Source organism: Natrix helvetica (assembly GCF_964273705.1).
Source record: "Natrix helvetica genome assembly, chromosome: 5".
In the NCBI taxonomy this organism is placed as follows: Eukaryota; Metazoa; Chordata; class Lepidosauria; order Squamata; family Natricidae; genus Natrix; species Natrix helvetica.
The window spans coordinates 75705555-75725550 of record NC_138551.1 but is presented as its reverse complement, the minus strand read 5'-3'; the positions used below and the strand labels follow the sequence as shown (position 1 = coordinate 75725550).

The 19996-nt window shown below is 41.4% G+C and overlaps 1 protein-coding gene across 1 annotated transcript in view; it reads left to right on the top strand.

Annotated features, from left to right (window-relative positions):
• The window catches only part of CC2D2B (coiled-coil and C2 domain containing 2B), a 90625-nt gene that overhangs the window by 11615 nt on the left and 59014 nt on the right, over positions 1–19996 (top strand). Inside the window, exons 4-12 of the mRNA XM_081954079.1 lie at positions 246–312; positions 10075–10154; positions 10381–10458; positions 13679–13771; positions 15254–15431; positions 16310–16443; positions 16564–16689; positions 17384–17584; positions 18509–18606. Coding sequence (XP_081810205.1) covers positions 246–312; positions 10075–10154; positions 10381–10458; positions 13679–13771; positions 15254–15431; positions 16310–16443; positions 16564–16689; positions 17384–17584; positions 18509–18606 — 1055 coding nt within the window. The remainder of the gene's footprint in view (positions 1–245; positions 313–10074; positions 10155–10380; positions 10459–13678; positions 13772–15253; positions 15432–16309; positions 16444–16563; positions 16690–17383; positions 17585–18508; positions 18607–19996) is intronic.

Sequence of the window (19996 nt, the reverse complement as noted above, 5' to 3'; positions counted from 1 at the left end):
ACAAGTAACCATAGTGTATAATGAAAATGGTCAAAAATAATTGTTTTCCATTGATAATTTTTGAATCTGGTCAGCTTCTTATTGTGGGAAATAAGAGGATTTAAATGGAAAAACCTGGAAAATAAAATGTTTTGCAAATATCTGTCCTGGAAGAAAGATGGGATATAAATTTATTAAATCAATCAATCAGCCATATGGGAATGTAGTTTTTATAGTTTATTAGCAATTTTTCTTATTCAATTTAGCAAACTGAGGATAACCTATATGATGAAAGAATACAAATTGAAACACAAGAACAAACTCCACAGAAAGGTAATTAAATGTTTTATTTGAGTGGATATGAAATTTGGAAACATTTAGTGTGCCTTAAATTGAGTTTTATTATTTCATTTTATCATTATTTCACAGGATCTTTATTTCATTTTATGCTTTTATGCATACTTTTCAATATTAAAAAAAATTCCTGGGAAGATATCCTGTCTTGACTTCTCAATTTAATACCTTATTAGAAAATATCAGAATGAAAAAAAGATGCCCTTTGAAAAACAAAAACGTTCAAATATCACAGTACAGTGGTCCACTCTTAACAATGTAGAAATATTTCAATATTAACTATAACATTAAAGTAATTTGTAATATTTTGTTATTCCTGTATCTACAATTTCAAAAATTAATTGTGAATGCATTTTTGTCAAATAAGACTGAAAAAGCACTGTTTTCTCAGTATTGCTGCTCTATCTAGCTTTACTGCTTAGCACAATAATTCTTAAAGTGGAGGTTTTAAACTATACTCAAAGGGGTAATTTGGGCATATGTTGAGGGTAATGAAACATCATCTAAGTCAGGGATGTCAAACTAATATGTCATGCGCAGGCCACAACCATTCCAGCTCCACGAAGGCAAAAAAGTTGTGATACATCACATGACATCAATGTGACGCAGCGAGTTTGACACCCATGATCTAAGTGATTCCTACTTCCCCAACCCATGTATGTCTACAGATGCCCTCCCCCTGCTTTCTCACCTTTTCCACAAAGAAGTCATGAGCCTGCCCTTTTTCTGCTGGACCTCCTATTGGAATGTGGTGGTAACTGTTTAAAGAAATTATGCAATACCTTTGCACTTTTAGAAAGTTACTTTTTGATTCTGTAGTTTTTTTTTCTTTCCATACACTTTTTTGTGAAAACTTATTTGTGAATTGTTTAATTTGTTGTACTGTAATTAATCAGTATCATTGCACCTTGGCCAGTAATCCAGCCTTCTAAAGAATTTATGAACAGAAGCATAGCTTTTGAAAAAGAATGATCACCGAAAACCTAATCTCATTCTAATTCTCTAGAAATTTAAGAGACATTGTCAGCTGCAGAGTTAATGCAGAGTTAATGTGGTTTGTGACTTTGTGCTTTTCCATTCTTAACCTAAATTACTAGGGCCTTTGAACATGTTGTTAACCTCATTTTTTCTAATTTGCATATGTGAAAGAGCTCCTCTTGAGAAATTTTACTGAGGGGAAAGTGAAGCAAAAATATAATTCTCCAGTGCGCTGCTTGGAGAGTCCAAGGAAGGGTTAACACAGCCTGTTTGCCCAAGGACTGAGTAGATTTTCCCCCTCTGGTCACGCCTCCTTTGCCTCTTCAGGATCAGTTTTAAAAACTCAGTCCGCCCGATAGGACTAGTTTTGGGGAGCTCTCAGTTTTTGAGCAGATAGGCTGAGTTCCCCAGTATATTTTTTCCCTTTTTTAAGGAACAGTTAGTATAGTGTTAGGATTTTTCCCCAATTTTTTTCTATGATTCAGGTTTTTTCTTGAGAAAGGTGTAAAGGTTCTTTTAAAATTTACTAGAAGGCTGAGGCAGCGATCGTGTTCCCCAGCTGGTCCTAGTCACAGCTGGTGGAACGAGCGAGGCCGCTCGTCCGGCGTCAGCTGGCAAGCGCAGGGATGAGGGCAATCCCCCGTTCGTCCCTGGCCGTTTTGAGGAGGGTTTCTTAAAAAACCCTTGCTTCCTCAGGCGGCGTCTGTAGTCGATCAGGAGAGCGCGGTGGCCATTTTGGAAAGCGTTGCATTGGCGCGCTTTTTAACTGCAGCCAATAGAAGGACAGCTGCATCCTGGGCTGCGTTTTTTGGCGCGCGAAAAGCGCAGCGGCCATTTTATTGCTCCAATAGTTACCGGCTAGCAAGAGCAGTTCCCAGAGCCTCTCCGCCTCATCACAGATCGCCGCTGAGGATTGCAAGGGCCTGACTGGGTCTCCGGCAGGCCTAAAGTCCCTCTCAACGATAGAGGGAGCAGCAAGGAGTGTCCTGGTGCCAGATCCAGCCTCCTAGCAAGATCTGCAGACGCTTTGGAGCCGTTGGGCCAGCGTCCATTGCCCTTCCCTCAGCAGCGACCTCTTCTATTCAAGCCAACCCCTTCAGATGGCTGACGAAGGTTTGGAGCGAAGGGAGGAGCTGGCAGGGCCATCTGCAAAGCGCAGTAGGCCAGTTCTCTCAGGCCAAGGGAGAAAGGGAAATAAGGGCACAGGGGGGAAGTCTTCCCATTCTTCAGCTGGGAGCAAGGCCCCCAAGATCCACGGGGACAAGGGGCAGGGGTCTCTTAGAGAAAAATCTGCTAGACCCCAGATTCCCCTCAGTTCTTTGCCTTGTGAGGCTGGGCCTGTTCCTTCTCCACTCAATCAGAGGGAGGAAGAGCAGGTGGATGATATAGAGGATAGGTCTCCTTCCTTCTGTGACAGGGATTCGATCTCAGGATCCCCTGCAGCCTCCCTGGGTTACCCAGATTCTCCTAGCTCTTCAGTGAGGGAGGATCTCCCCTCATTCCAGTGTTGTTTCCATGCAGAGGATCACAGGGATCCTTCTAAGGGTGGCAAGGCTCAGGCCTGTTCCAAATCCAGACCTGTGGAGGACAAGGGCCCAGCTATGTCAGCTGAAATGAGGGAGCTCATTACGCAGGCCATCTCCCAGGGGGTGGTGGAGGCCATGAGGCTACAGGAAGGCAAAAGTGCAAAGGCCTCTAAGGCTGCTCGTCCCCCCGGGGAGAACAGAGCCCGCACCCTTGATTCCCCGGGCACTTCTGTTACCACGGAGGTGTCTGCGTGGGAGGAGGAGGCCGCGGATGAATTTGCACTTTCGGAGGATGAGGACATGCCCCCAGACAAGCCTTCCTTTACGGGCCTCTTCAAGCCATCCTTGTTCAAGGCTATTTTACACAAGGCCAGAGCTTCTACCGAGCTTGGCGCCAAGCCTAAGGACAAGGCAGTTCCCTCTGCAGCTCAGGATCTCATGGCAGGGCTGTTCAGTGAAACCACCCCGGACCCTGAACTAGTTCCAGTCCCTGACATGTTCATGGAGGTTATCCAGCGTCAATGGGCGCAGCCAGGCATTCTGGCCAACCCCAGTGGCGCAGACAAAACATTGTACCCCCTAGAACCAAAATTAGAGGACGTTTTGAAAATGCCAGAGGTAGATGCCCCGGTGGTCTCTCTGACCTCCAACTCCAATCTTCCTGCCGACCTCTTAGAGGGATTAAAGCAGCGGTTCTCAAATAGTGGGGCGCGCCCCCCTGGGGGGGCGCGAGGCTCCGTAAAGGGGGGCGCGAAGGCTCCCTTTCCATCTGGGTGCAACGGCGGCGAAGGCGTGGGCGAGGCATAATATATGCCGCCTGGAAGTGGCAGCACTTCGGACTGTGGATTTTCATTGGAGCCGCGGGCTGGAGCTGTGCAAGAAGCCTGCTCGGGTGGGGGTGGGAGGGAGGGAAGCATGGGACCGCCCGTCTTCGCCACCGCGTAGCTCGCCTCCCCGCCAGCAGCTCTACCGCCAGCATTCTGTCTGGAAGCTCCACCGCAACAGCCGCTGTTGGGGAAGGGACAAAGGGGCGGCGGTCGCCCGATCTTGCCACCGCCACCCCTTCGCCCCTGGTAACGGCGACTGTTGTGCTGCTGCTTCCAGCTGGGATGCTGGAGGAGCTGCTGGCAGGGAGGGAGGGAAGAAGGGCAGAAGGGAGGTGGAAGGAAGGAAAGAAAAGCAGACACCGGAGGGAAAGAGGAAAGAAGGCAAGCAGGCAGGAAGGAGGCAGAAGGAAGGAGGGAAGAATGGAACTGGAAGGGAGGCAGGGAAGGAGGGAGGGAGAAAGGAAGGATAGGAGGATAGGGAAAGAGGAAAGAAGGCAGGCAGGCAGAAGGGAGGGAGGTGCAAGGAAGGAAGGAAGCATAGATAAGCAGGAGGGAAAGAAGGCAGGCAGGCAGGGGGAAAGAGGAAGGAGGGAACTGGAAGGGAGGCAGGAAGGAAGGGAAGGAGGAAGGGAGGGTGGAAGGAAGGATAGACAAGTAAGAGGGAAAGAGGAAAGAAAGCATGTGACTACGGTGGGAGACGAGGAAAGACCGGTGTGCTATGTTATGCAGAGGTGTACTTATAACAATTTTATAGACAAATGATACTATTTACAGTCGCGCGGGGGGGGGGCGCGAAATGTTTTCTTCTTCCTAGGGGGGGCATGACAGAAAATAATTGAGAAGCACTGGATTAAAGGCAGAAGATAAGAGATCCAAAAAGGCCTGTCTCAAGTTGCATCAGGCGGCCGCCTGGGCGATCAAGGCCTCCACCTCTGCTTCGTTTTTTACGAGGGCTTCCTTGCTGTGGCTGCGCCAACTCAGATCTCAGCCTCCATCTGAAGCATCTCGTTGGCGACATGATCTTAACAAGATCATTACGGCCGTAGAATATTCCGCTGATGCCTCCCTGCATGCAGCGAAGTTCGCCTCCAGGGCGCTAGCGTCCAATGTCACTTCTCGCCGCCTGCTATGGCTACGGCACTGGCAGGCGGATATGAAGGCGAAATGGAAGTTAGCTTCAGCTCCATTCAAGGGGGGTACTCTCTTTGGGGATTCCCTAGAGAAGTTCTTGATTGAGACGAAGGACAAGAGGAAGATCCTTCCGTCCACCTTCAAGAAATCTGACAAGAAGGGCCCGGGTGCATTCAGAAAGCAGGCCTTTCGGGCGCAAGACAGCGCCCAGGCCTCCACTTCATCTTACCCTTACCAGAGGCCATACAACCAATCTACTGACAGGTCTCAGGAGTGAAACAGTTTTGCCAACAAGGGCAGGCAATTCAATCAGGGTTCCTTTCGGAAGCCCTTTCGTGGGGGCTCCCACAACCGTCAATTTAGACGTGGGAAGTGACCGCCTGGATTCTCCTCCCATCGGGGGCCGCCTGCAATTCTATGCAGACCGTTGGGAGGAAATAACCACGGACAGGTGGATTTTAAACACCATAAGGAGGGGGCTAACCTTGGAGTTCCTGTCTTTCCCTCCGCGAACCTTTGTTCGCTGTCCCCTAGCCAAGAACCCCGTAAAAAGGTCACTCATGCAGGCAGAAATAGATCATCTTCTGCAAATCAACGCAATAGAGCCAGTTCCCCCGGAACAGGAAGGGAGGGGGTTCTATTCCATTCTCTTCCTGGTTCCCAAAAGCTCAGGGGGGTGGAGGGCCATATTAGATCTGAAGCACCTGAACAGACATCTGGCCTACAAGTGCTTCAAAATGCAGTCCCTTCAGTCGATCCTAAGCTGCATACGACAAGGAGATCTGCTCACCTCCATCGATCTCAAGGAGGCGTATCTGCATGTGCCCATTCATCCCTCCCACAGAAAGTTCCTGCGACTGTACTACAACGGAAAGCACTTCCAGTACAGGGCTCTTCCGTTCGGACTTTCTTCTGCACCCAGAACGTTCACGAAGCTTCTTGCGGCTGTGGCGGCCCACCTGCTCAAGCTTCCCGTCCGTCTGGAGTGCTATTTGGACGACATCATCATTCACTCGAGAACTCGTCCACAAGCGGTGAGAGATGTAAACATCACAGTTCGCACCTTGCAGGACCACGGGTTTTCTGTAAATGTGGAAAAAAGCAACATGAACCCTGCTACATGCATCCAACACCTGGGCGCCATAATCGATTCAGTCTCATGCCAGGTGTCTCTGTCCCCGGAAAGGCTCCGCAACCTCAGGAGCAGAATCCGGTTGTGTCGCAGGAACAAGGCCTGGCAGATAGTGCAGCTATCCCAACTGTTAGGGATCATGATTTCCTGCCTCAACATAGTTCCCTGGGCACGTCTCCATGCAAGGGAGCTGCAATGGTTCTTGCTTCCAATGCAAAGAGCAAAGATCAGCAACTCCACCAGGAAGGTCTGTATTCCACCGAAGGTGACACGTTCTCTGAGTTGGTGGCAGTCACGGGCGGTGGAGAAGGGTTGTCTATTCAGGGAACCCGACAGAATTGTGGCAACGACCGATGCCAGTCTGTACGGTTGGGGAGCGCATTGCCAGGGACAGTTGGCGCAAGGCAGGTGGTCAAGCATGGAGGCAGCCCAGAGAGCATCAATTGGCTGGAGCTCAGGGCAGCCCGTCTTGCGCTGAGGAGATTTGCAATTCAGCTAAGGGGTCACCACGTTCTGCTGCTTACCGACAATGTGGCCACAAAGGCCCATGTGAACCGACAGGGTGGTACCCACTCCAGAAGGCTCATGTCAGAGGCAGAAGCCCTGGGTCGATGGGCGGAGATCCACTTAGCGTCGCTGAGAGCGGATCACATCTCCGGCACCAGCAACGTGAGTGCGGATTGGTTGAGTCGTCAGACCATGGACAACTCGGAGTGGCAACTACATCCGGACTTGTTCGCCCAGGTGGTAAGACGGTTCGGCCTTCCACAGGTCGACTTGTTTGCCACGGCGGCAAACACGCAACTCCAGCAGTTCTTCTCCCGCTACAAGTCGACGCAAGCAGAGGGGACGGATGCCCTGAGGACCAACTGGCCTTCGGGCCTACTTTAATCGTTTCCGCCCCTCCCTCTAATTCCGCAGGTGATCAATAAGCTGCTAAGGGAGGGGGCGGAGCTCATCCTGGTGGCTCCACACTGGCCCAGGAGATCCTGGTTCGCAGATCTGGTCGATCTGTCCGTGGAGAAACTGTGGAAAATTCCCCCAGACCAGATTCCTTGCATCAGGGGGCCATCAACCATCCGGAGCCCCAGTGGTTGCAATTAGCCATCTGGTGCTTGAGGGGCAGCTCCTGAAAGATCAAAGCCTCTCAGACAAGGTCATCCAGACCATTCAAGCTTCCAGACGTCCGGCTACAACTCGCATTTATGAGGCGACTTGGTCTGCATTTTCTACTTGGTGCAGACAACGGGACATTGACAGTGTTGGGGCATCCATCCCACAGTTATTGGACTTCCTTCAGGAGGGTTTGGACAAGGGCCTGGCTCCGGCTACCCTCCGGCGTCAGGTTGCTGCGTTGTCCACCATCCTGTCTAGACATCATTCTCCGTCCCTGAGTCACCATCCTCAGGTCAAGAGTTTCTTGAAGGGAGCCTCCAACATACGACCTCAGGTGGTACATAGGTACCCGACCTGGAACTTACCTTTTGTCTTACAGGCATTAACGGCTGCTCCCTTTGAACCTTTGAGGAAGGTTTCTCTATGACATCTGACTCTTAAAACTGCTTTCCTCATAGCGATCACTTCAGCCAGAAGGGTGTCTGAGATTGCTGCCTTCTCGGTCAGAGAGGAGCTGTGCATCATCCATCCAGGCAGGGTCATCTTGCGTCTGGATCCAGCCTTCTTGCCGAAGGTAAATTCCCACTTTCATAGATCTCAGGAGGTGATTCTCCCGAATTTCTGTCCCAGCCCTCAACACTCCAAGGAGCGCAGGTGGCACAAATTGGACGTGCGAAGGGCTGTTTGCCTTTACCTAAAATGGACTAAGGACATTAGACACTCTGAGGCTTTCTTTGTGTCTTTTCAACCGGGCACGCTGGGTCGCAAAGTATCATCATCAACCATCGGACGATGGCTGCGGGCTTGCATTAAGATGACATATGACCTCCAGGGCAGGCCGGTTCCAGCACGTGTAACGGCCCACTCCACCAGAAGTGCGGCCACAACAGCGGCCTGGGCGACTCAGGCATCTATTCTGGACATCTGTAGAGCGGCCACGTGGGCGTCACCCACAGCTTTTATTAGAAACTACAAGATCGATTCCTTTGCCTCTGCCGAAGCCTCCTTTGAACGAAGAGTGTTGCAGAAGGTTATTGAGGCTCCGGACAATGCTACTTCTTCCCGCCCTGAGACACAATAGCTTGGGCATGTCCCTTCCTTGGACTCTCCAAGCAGCGCACTGGAGAATGACCGTTGTCTTACCTGAACGGTTGTTCTCGGGGCGCTGCGGGAGAGTCCAAGACCCGCCCAGGGTTGTTGGATAGCACCGAGACTATCTTTGTACACAGGTGCGAGCTGAGGGCGTCTTCGTCGGACAAGACCTCGTTTTTAAAACTGATCCTGAAGAGGCAAAGGAGGCGTGACCAGAGGGGAAAAATCTACTCAATCCTTGGGCAAACAGGCTGTGTTAACCCTTCCTTGGACTCTCCCGCAGCGCCCCGAGAATGACCGTTCAGGTAAGACAACGGTCATTCCCCACCTAAACACTGTGTTATGCCATCTTTTTAAAAAGTTTACAACACATTGGTTAACTGAGTAAGATGATGGATTATTTTCCCAGAAAAATATACTTTGATACTGTATATAAATTATCCATTCATGGAAGAAGGTATTGTCTGATTGATAATGAAATGGTATAGCTCCTTCTGTTACTGTCAGACTGTATACTCTTTGCGTGTTCCAGAATTTTGCATTCTTTCTTTGGATGCAAGATAACAGTGCCAAATACTTGCTATTTAATTTCAGGGGCAGGAAATGTGACTCTTTTCCATGATTAGCCACAGATATTTTCCCCCTCACTGTTTCCACTTCTGCTTGTCTCTCTTTAGTAGCTCTAGCACAATGACTTCTAAATGATTCTTGAAAGACAGAAGGCCACTGAATAGAACTAAAACACATTATTGGGCAACATTGCCTAACAAAGTATAGTAATGTTGGAAGAAATGTCCTTCTGGGTTCAGTTCCAAGTGGAGAAAAAGACACTGGAAACATGCAGGCTTTTTGGAGAGATGCTTTAATGGTGGACAGGACCACATGGTTTGAGGTCCTGAACAGAAAAGGTGATCACGTTCTTCAAAATGTTGAGTGAAGAAGAAAAGAGAACAAGATGCTGAAAGTTCCTGGCTTTATACTCTCTGTTCGGCCCCACCTCTCTATTTCCTGTTCCTGTGTAAGAAATGTATTCTGATTAGTTGTCAGACTCCCATGGGGTTATTCAGGGGCAACTCTTTAGGCTGTCATTTGAGCATTGCTTTTTCCCAGATGCCATGTGATGAGTTTCTGTAGAAGGCTAATCCTATCTTTGTTATGTAGAGCAGACTTGTTCAGGGCCCCTAATGGCCCATTGAGAAAGTGGGGGCTATTAAGAGTGAGTTTGTTTCGTGCCTAAAGACATGTTTCTCTCCCTTTCCTATGCAGGGAAATATAATATTCTGCCTTTTCAATATTTCCCAGGATATTTCATTTTTTCTAGGAGAGCTGTGGGATTTAACTTCCTTCAATAAGCCAACACTAATGAAGTGTAATTGGAGCAGAATCAGTTATGGACAATTATTGAAATCTCTATCCACCTCAAAGTATTACTTGTCCCAAAAACTGAATTGGGTTCTTATGTTATAGAGCTCAATTTGATTTGTACATATGCTGGTTGATCCCTGAGTCCAATATTCCCTTTCCTCCCCAACAATATGGGTAAGAGTCAGAAATTATTATTTAAAAACCTTGCCCTATTTTTGGGTGCAAAACACAGCATCCTCTCTTTTCCAGCAGGCTGATCACACAAACTCATGATCTCAAAATATTAGAAGTAGAATACCATAACGATTTTGAATCAGAGATAAGGCTATCTAGATGTCAGGTTGAAGGCTGAATCAGAGCACAATCCTATTAAATATGCTTTCATTTGGAATTTTGCTAAGTGTATGTCTCTGTATGTGGTTCATATGCATAACGCAACCATTTAACAGGCTGAAAAACAAAACAAAAATATAGTAACATATTTTACTGTTAGATCTACAGTATATACTACAGGGACAGTGAAATAATTCTGGCACAAATTGCATTCTAAAAATATATGCTTTCTTGATTCTAGTTGTGGCTGAAGTAGAAGAACAAGATACATTAACTGAAGCATTACGGGACAGAGTAAAAGAAAAGCTGAAAACTGTCAAGGTGATAGTTTTAATTGGTTTCTAACTAAATGAAAAAAATACAGAATATTGATTTATGTTTCTATGAAAGGAAAAAAGGATAATCTAATGTAAAATATTCACCTTCAACATCACTTGAAGTGTCCCAGAAAAAAAGTGGTTATGTGATGTGTAATTTGTATGTGATTTTAGTTGTTAATGTGTATGTTAAAAGTAATATACTAAATAGAGCATAATATTTATTTTAGGCTACGCAGGAAAAAGATTTTTCTCACAAACAAAATTCTGCTGCAGAATTTCAAAACAATCAAGAAATAAATGCTGAGGTAACAAAACTTTTGTGAAAAAGATTCCCAAGAGTAATGAACTATAGTTTGATTCAGTTTCAGGATATTAATAAAGAGAAAAGCACAATTTTGTACAACTGTAATTCAGGCGGTACTGCCTAACATAAATTTAAAAAATTATTCCTTCTTAATTTTTAATATTTTACTGAATATTATTAAATTTTAAAGTTAAAGTTCTATATAAACTGTGCAAACATATCTGTAATCTTGTAACAGGATTAGAAATAGAGCATACACAAGAGATTTGTTTATCTTTTTTCAGAGCTTTCAATGGCCAGAGAAAATAATAACAAGGTTGCAACTATGGTACATAAAGAAAAAATGAAAGCAAATGAATTGCACATATTTACCTGTACTTGAGTTTTATGATTGAATCTTGGTTAGGAAATAGCTGCAGATTATGTATTTCTTTATTTGATTGTTGGTGGGAAGAAAAAGAAAAGTTGCACATTGGAGGATTTTTTTCCCCAGACAATAGGAAGCTTGAATCTAGGAGAACTTCTAGTTGATCCTAATGGGTCTATTCCTTTTAACTTTAAAAAACATAATCTTTTCAATTGTTTTCCTTCCTTTTAAAATCTGATCTAGTTTTTGAAAAAATGTTTTCTAGCAAAATTCTATTCAGTTTCATGTTTCAATTTTTCATATTTATATTTATTTTAAAATTAGTGGTACAAGTATCAGGGAGGATACAGAAAGCTTAATAAAATAAAAATGATCTATATCTGGAAAGTCAACAATAAAAAACAGGAAAGGCCCTTTGAAATTATGTCAGCGGAAAGCTAAATATGGATTTCAATCTGTCAAATATAACAATGAAAGGTTAAATTGCAAAAAATTGATAGCAACAGAACTAACTTGCTGACATATCCCCATTCTTTTATTTCAACAAGTATTATGAACGTATCTAAATTTTGATTGCCAGACTTGAAACAATAAATAGTATGAATCATTCCTAGAACTGATGATGCCATAGAAAATAGGCAATTAGTAACCACTGTATTTTCCAGCAAACCTTACCAACAAGCACGCAAATGAATACTGTGAAATAAATATTTAGTTAGTTTCTATAGCTACATATGTCAGGAATATCAGAAAATGGGCACAATTATTTTTTGTGAACAATTTTGTGTTGACCTGATCACTAGTCGAATTTGCCAGAAAGTTACATCAATTATTCTCAGTATTAAATTGGAATCCTTTTGTTATGAATTCATTAATGTTTCAAATGATAACTGAGTGGTTAATGAAATATTTCATGTATTAATTTAAAATGGATTTTTAGTTTTAAATAGTATTTTATGCAATTTAAATAATAATTTCCTTTTTTGAATCAGCGTGAATGTAGCAGGCTATACATACTTAGATATTTTCTCAGATTATAAATTCAGATTATTATTTTTTTGCCATGTGAACATAAACATATTATTATGGAGTTGCTATTTTATGTTAATCTAAACCAGGGGTGTCAAACTGGCGACCCACGGGCCAGATGTGTCACATGCAGGCCACACCCACCCTAGCTCCGTGAAGGGGAAAAATGTTGTGAAATATCACATGATGGCAACATGACACCGCAAGTTTGACAACCATGATCTAAACCTTATCAAAGCATTGCCTGCCAGCATGTTTATATATTTTTTTCATTATATATTCCCAGAATTGTTAAAAAGGGGGAAATAGATCAAGATGCTATTTCAAAATGTATAATCTCAGCGTTTATGTAGATTTTGGAATGAATGATGAAGATTAGCAGTATAGGATAATTTGGGCAGATCTTACCTTTGTGCCTGTTGTTTAATTAACAAATGTACCATGTTGCCCTGAAAATAAGATGGGGTCTTATTTTCTTTTGAACCCTGAAATATGGCCTTGGCCTTATTATTGGGGGGGCTTATTGTTTTGGGGGTGCAAAAGGTAGCAAGTGTGGTCACCTCATGGCTGCTGTGTTGCCCTGCTGCGACAGCGCAACAGAGCTGTTCACCCCTGAGGTTGTGCCCATGTCCTCCTGTCCCTGTGCCAGGCTCTTCGGGACCCGCTCACAAGAGAGCAGCCGGACAGAGCGCCACTCAGAGCGCCCTTCTCCAGCCTGACAGAGCGCCACTCAGTGCCCCAGTGGTATCCCGAAGGCACTAAGCCATGGCAGCTGAGGGGAACAGGCACTCTAGCAGCTTGGCACCTTCAGGATACCACTTGGTTGGTGAATGGTGCTCTGCCCAGCTGGAGAGGGGGCTTGTATGAGTTCCTGTTCCACCCCTATTCGTGTGCCTCCCAGCCTCACCACCACCTGGGCCAGTTCTCCCTGCAGGGCTAGGGCTGCCTCCACCACCAGCACTGTGGATAGCTTCTTCCGCAGCTTCCAAACCCCAGGAGTCTGCTGCCAAGTCTTCTGGGAGCGAGGGCAGAGAGTCTTCCAGGAGCTGGGCCACAACCATAGAGGGTGAAGAGCACTGCCAAAGCGGCCACTGCTGGAAGACTCTCTGCACTGGCTCCCAGAAGATTTGGCAGCACCTCTGGGGTAGTGTGTGGCACTTTTCCCAGCTGGACGGGGGAGTTGCCGAGTGGCTGCTCTCTTGCGAGTGGGCTCCTGAAGAGCCTGGGATGGGGACGGAGGACACGGGCACAACCTCAGGTGCGAATGTCTGTGTTGTGCTGTCGCAGCAGTGCAACACAGTAGCCATGAGGTGACCACTGCTTCCTGCACTCCAAAACAATAAGCCCCCCAATAATAATATCCCAAAGGCTCCAAGGCGCACAAGTGCCTGTTCCCCCCGGCTCCAACGGCTTGGTGCCTTTGGGATACCGCCAGGTCGGTGAGTGGCGCTCTGCCTGGCTGGTGGGGAGGTTGTCCAATGGACTTATTTTCAGGGGAGGCCATATATTTTTGCCCACCCCAAAAATCTGGCATGGCCTTATTTTCAGGACATGTCATATTTTTGGGGAAACACAGTATATGAACAAATTACATAGTTTTAGTTAAGGGGGAACCTATGCATCTTTTAAACATAACAATGTTTCCCTGAGGATTGGATGGTTGCTATTGTAAAATAAAGCATAATATTTGAGCCATTACTGTTACTTTAAAAGAATATGAGGACAAATAAAGGAGACTATATTTTAGAAGAAAATAAAAGGTTGCTCTATGGCTGGTACGATCTATCAACAGTTATTCAGCTATCTGTTCTATTATCACTTTTAGAATGAAGTACTCTTAGATGTGGGTTTTGAATTTTTTACATCAACTTTTGAAGAGCACTCCAATATGAAAGAACTTGATACAAATGTTGGACAGGTATTATTATTCTCTACATATAAATTGTCTTTTTCTTCTTTTATTTGAGTGGCTTGTAGTTCTTTCTAATAAATAGGTAAGATATAGTGCTATATATTTCATTACTGTTTTTAATGAAATAAACAATATTGAAATGTTATTTTAATGTCTCAGAATGTATACACACATCAAATAAATATTATTTTATTATTATTTTTCTTTTTGCTCATATGGTAAGTCTTCAAAAGTTTGTTGGAAATCTTTCACTATAATCATGGAAGTAATATGTACTTATATGTAATTACGTTATGTTTTTATGTGTAAAAACAGTGCATTTGCAACTGGATTTGAAGTAATAAGATTTTTTATATCCTGCCTTTTTTCAGTCTTTAAAAATTGCTGCATTGTTTTTTTCAAAATAATTTTTAAAAATTGAAAAAGTAACAACCATTGGTTTTAATTGTTCAGTGCAGAAAGTGTGTATCATTTTCATCCTCTTACTGGCTCCTAATGAGAACTAATAAATTATATTGAACTATGAGTATTCTTTTTTAGATAGGATCTGAATAGCCCCTTGCAGAAGTAGGAAGCTGTTGTAAAAGAAGAATGCCATATACTACTTGAAGTGTGTTTCTGTGTCTAATACCTGGACCACTTCTGATTGCAAATAATCAACTTCTAGTTCATAAAGTAATTCCACATTGTACACATAGGCCTGTTCAAAGCAAAAAATAGAATGTTCCAGAGCCAGATTGTTTCAGTCCAAAACATTTTTATATCTAGTGTGCTCCCTAGATGTATATTGGATTGCATCATTAGTTTAATAAGTTATTGAATTGTTAAAGAAGTTATTTTAAATGAGTTACACAATTTGAAGTATTCAAGAATTACATTTAAAAAACAGAAATATGAACACTGGGAAATTGTTTATTTCTGTCCTGAAGATAGGTCATTGATGCATATTTGTTGAAATTTGTCAAGTTAAATGATATAATAAAATTCAACAGAAATTATCAAATAATTATCTTAAATTATTTCAAATAGGATAATTTTTGTTAATACTATTGAAAAATCAAAAACCAAATTATCAAATTTGTATATTTAAAATATTTATATTTATAGCCTTTCTACTACCCATATTTTGAGGGTAACAATGTGTCTCTTTTGACACCTTTTTGTGTTTCTAATAAAGATATCCCTCTATTTACTATCTACATAAGTAGAATCCACTATTGTCCCACTGGAATTCTGTTTGTTCTCAACATCTACTCCAAATGATTAAAAAAACTTCCATCCAAACTTTGAAGATACATGGAAATTGAAAACAATAGATATCATTGCTTTTCATTCAGATTGGATTTCATATATGAACATAGTGATTATTTTCTAGGAATTACCTATATCACTTCAAAGAATTAAGTTGAAATATGTTTCATTTTAGTTTGTATTCAATTATTCTCAAATGTATTATTTAACATTGTTTTTCTTCATGATGAACAATAGAAATCAACAGATGGCTACCTTCAAAACATCTGCAGCTTAAATGAGCAAACTCCACTGCTTGTCCATGAGAAAGAAATGTTGACAGAATTACTTGAAGTCAAATCTCCTGCCTGTAATTTCAATAAAGTGGACAAGGAAAAGGGGTGGAACCAACTCTTTATTCCAAGCACGTCACCAGGTGATATAACTTTCCAAAGATAGTGTAACTTTGATACTGATTTTATAGACATAAATATAAATATTATGTCTATCTGCTGATTCAGGACAGAACTGTTATCCTGTGCAGAATTTAATGTAGTTTGCATTTTTGCTAAACCTATCTATACTGATGTACAATTCATCATAAAACTGTTTGTAAATGCTAGGGAAGAATTTTATGCTGCAAAAAATGGCACAATGGCACCATGTCAAAGAGGTGCTCCACCTCCATAATAAAAAAAACTTTTTATTTAAAAAAATTGATGAATCTGTTCTGATTAGGCCTGAAAGGACAAGAGAATATCAAACGAGTACCAAAATAAAGTTTTAAGAACATTGTGCATAAATCCTTTGAGCTGGAGCTGGGATGAGGCTTCTATAGTTGTTTTTGTTTCCATTCTATGGGTCAAGGGGAAAATGTTATCCTTTTTTAAAAAGTGTTTTTTTTAAAAAAGTGGGTAAATATAAAAAATGATACTTCTGATAAATCTTGGTAGCATATTCAGTCTAGCCTTTAAGAGACAAGATAAGGACATGTCATAACTGGTAGGTACATTATTGTTGTACATAATCTGTGTTATGACATTTCAGATTTCCTTAATCTTTCCATAACTATATGAGAGCAGTAAGAAGCTTAGAAGAGCAAAAGTTGAAGAAAGTAAAGTTTTACTAGCAATTAACTTTATTATGAATATCATCTGTAGCAGATTAATATGGGTGTATAAATGATTTGTGGAATATTATAATTATTTATACCTCTTTTCTCAGTATATAACCAGTAAAAGGAAGAAAACTAATTAGCATTGCAATCTCTAAATAAGTATACATCATTCTTGAAGTCATCTTAATTATTCTCAGTTACACATAGCTGTAAGCTACCAATCAATATGTCGCCACGACTCCTAGAAGAGGAAGGATTTTACATTCCAAGAAAGCCTTATATTCCTAGGAAGATGTACTACAAAATGGAGAATCGCCTTCAGCGAGAAGGGGTAAATATAATGATTTTGCGTTTTTTTAAAGAACTACTTTCTAAACAATTTGTTTTTTTTAAAAATTATGTTTGTTGGTTTGCTTGATTTTCTTTATGCTTTTCAATCATCTTTATCAAGGTAAAAGGCTGGTTTGAAGAAAGTGGGGAAATAATATCATTACCTTCTCCGATCAAGCAATCAAGCCATCACGTAGTGTCTTTCCCTGTTAAGACTGTCACAGAATTAAAGACAATATACAGAAAGGTTTGTTTTTATTCTTTCACACTACTTCACAAAGGGATATATTTCATTGGATAGCATTCTGTTTGTATTGCTAGAAGTGTTACATACATTCAGGAACACTGACAGTACATTTTAGTTGTTTTTTCACCATAATTAAATAACAATTTGTGGAGGGGGTGTTACTTATGCAAGGGCTGTACTAGCATTTGGAATTTCATAAGATAGGTGGAGATGCTATGATATAATTGCTTCATCACTTTCCATTTGCTTTGAAGGAGACATGAATGAGCAAGCTGCAAATATCTAAGAGATCTCTGCTCATTTTGAATTAGTTTTTAAACCCAGCTGCCTATTCAGGCCTTTCAGCTTTGGTTTTTGTATCAAATGTTTTAGGGGACATAAATGTACCCTATCACACCCATGGATTTGTCACACATTGCTGTTTATTCATACAAAAACCTAGTATTTGGCCCAGTCTCATATCTAATAGTTAAGGTTGAAATATTTCTTAAAATTGAAATGGTGTGATAAAAACATAATTTTCTATGTTGATTCATAAAAAGTTTTATCTATCAGGCCAAACAGGTTTTTCTCACTTTGTATTCATTTACAGAGCCTGCTATAAAAATGTGCATACATAGAAGTACTGTCTGCATCGTTGTTCAAAATTTCTTTCTTTAAAAGAAAATTTTGTGTTTTTCACCCCACAAAATAGGCAACGCAACCAGAGTTGGAAAATTCTACCAAGTTTGATGACTGTAAAATGTATCCACTAGATCTTAACATATCAAGTATTGTCTTCAGTCATCATTCTCTTTTTAACTGTGAGCAAGTGTTGGCTGTTAAATTGATTGATATTTATGAATGTTTTCAGAAAAGACAAGAGCAAAATGTTACTAACTTGCTTTCTGAAAAAGTAAGAGAATACTTTAGTTATATTTTAGTTATAATGTTGTTTGAAAGGATGTTGGTTAAATGACCAGATTGTCTCAATTTGAAAACTAGAGATATCCCTAACTTTAATATATATTGTCATAATATCCGTACATATTGATTTTGAAACTGACTTGATTAGAGCTCTATTTCCATATTGCTTACAATATTCCAACATAGGTGAGACAATAAATTTATGTCAAATTAACATTCAAAAGAGTCTAAAATATATTTCCTAGAAATATGTGGGGAATTGTTATTTCCACCCACTCCCTGTCAGCCTTTGAACTGTTTTTGTTAAAAAAAAATTGGATTGAATGCATGAATTGCATTCATGCTACATATTTATTTAGGGCACTTGGGAACCAGCCCAAATTTACAGCCCTTTGTAACATTCTGCAGTCACAATGTTTCACTGGAAACCAATGTTTACTTCTGGTTTCTGGCAAAGCGCCCCATAGCGAACAATGGATTCACTTAACAACTGCAACATTCATTTAAAAACCACTGCATTTGATTTATGACTGCCACATTCATTTAACAACTGCCACAAAAAAGCTAAAATCAGGTGAAATCATGTGGTGATTTGCTTGATGACTGTTACAGCTTACAACTGAAATTGGATTGCTTAATTACAATTGTTAAGTCAAGGATTGCCTGTAATAGGACGTATAAAACTGTAGTCAATTTATGATAATAGAAATATTTACACTGTACATATCTCTTTTAAAACATTGTGATGACAAATTCCATTTCTTTTTATTTTCTGTTATTATATCATGGCTGCAAAATATATAGACATTTTCCACTATAAATATATGCATCATTTTTTACAAACTACTTTTTCTACATGTTAATGCTAATTCACTAATAACAATTAACCAATTATAAATTATTTTTATTATAGCTAAAAGCCTTAATAAGTGCAATAAAACTAGCAGAAACAAATTTAAAAACAGGCCAGTTGAATACAAATACTGTAAAGGATTACAGATCACAAATAAGGTATCTTGTTATCCTGGAATATTTCAATCATGCTGCATATATGTTATTTTGTTTTTATTGTTGTTATTAATGGTATTATTTATTTTATTTGCTTTATTGTTATTTCTGCAGTCCCTGAAATCTATATACTATTAAAAACTCTTATGTCTGTAATCTTTAATGGGCAAAACAATAGGTTAAAACATTTTCAACGAAGGTACCTCGAATGGGCTAACTTACAGAATACATCTAAAATTCACAGCCTATGACTCTTGTGGAATCGGGAAGTTTACAAATTTTATAAAACTTTTTATGACATAAAAATCATCATAAAGCATTTTTCCCATATCAGAAGCACCAAAGCACTTATGTAATGAAAGGATCAACCAGTGAAATCCCCATTGCCTGGGGGACAGCCAGTTGGGGGCTGATTTCATGTCCCCATTAAGTTGCCCACCAAAGTGTTGATTGGGATTCTGATAATTCTGAAGATTGATCTAAAGATTCTGATAATTCTGAAGATTGATCTAAAGATTCTGATAATTCTGAAGATTAATCTAATGATTATTATGTTGAAATGACAGAAATATAATTCAGGCTTTGGAGTTTTGGAAACTTTGATAAAGAAACCACAAACTTACAGCTGAACATATGATCATAACCATAGGATGTGTGCACAAGTATTTTTGTAACTTCTGTACTTTATCTACTATGAGCTGTGCTTCTGTTATGTACTTAAGTGAAACTAAGGCACCTACCGTATTTTTCAGAGTATAAGACGTACCTTTTTCCCTCAAAAAAAGAGGCTGAAAATCTGGGTGCATCTTATACACCAAATGCAGCATTTTTTGCTTCCTGAAACCCTGCCCCTTCACCAAAATGGCCGTGCATAGCTTGTAGAAGGCTTTCAGAGAGCTCCTGGAGGCTGGAGAGGGCAGAAATGAGCAAAAAACAGCCTGTTCTTTGCTCAATTTTGCCCCCCCCCCCAGCCCTCAGGAACACTCTATAAGCTTCCTAATGCCCTTTTTAAAACAAAAAACGGGCCCGTTTTCGTGAAAAACGAGCCATTTTTTGCTCATCCCCCCTCCAGAACACTCTTCAAGCCTCCCAAGGGCTATTCATGCCCTTTTTTGAAAAAAAAAACCAGGCCATTTTTGGGAGGTTTGCGTCTTATACTCCAAAAATACGGTATATATGCTTGCTTCAAAATGCATTTGGGGTTCTTCCAGTTATGGGAGGACCCACCTTTGTTCAGCACTGAATAAATGTGTTATTTAGAGAGAGAATTTGGACTCTGCCTATTTTATTGTTCCAAGCCACACATGGTCCCCTGCTTAATAGTGGTATCCATCTATCTACTTGTGGTCACTGCTTTAGAACTGCTGAGTTAGGAAGAGTTTGAGCAAGTGAT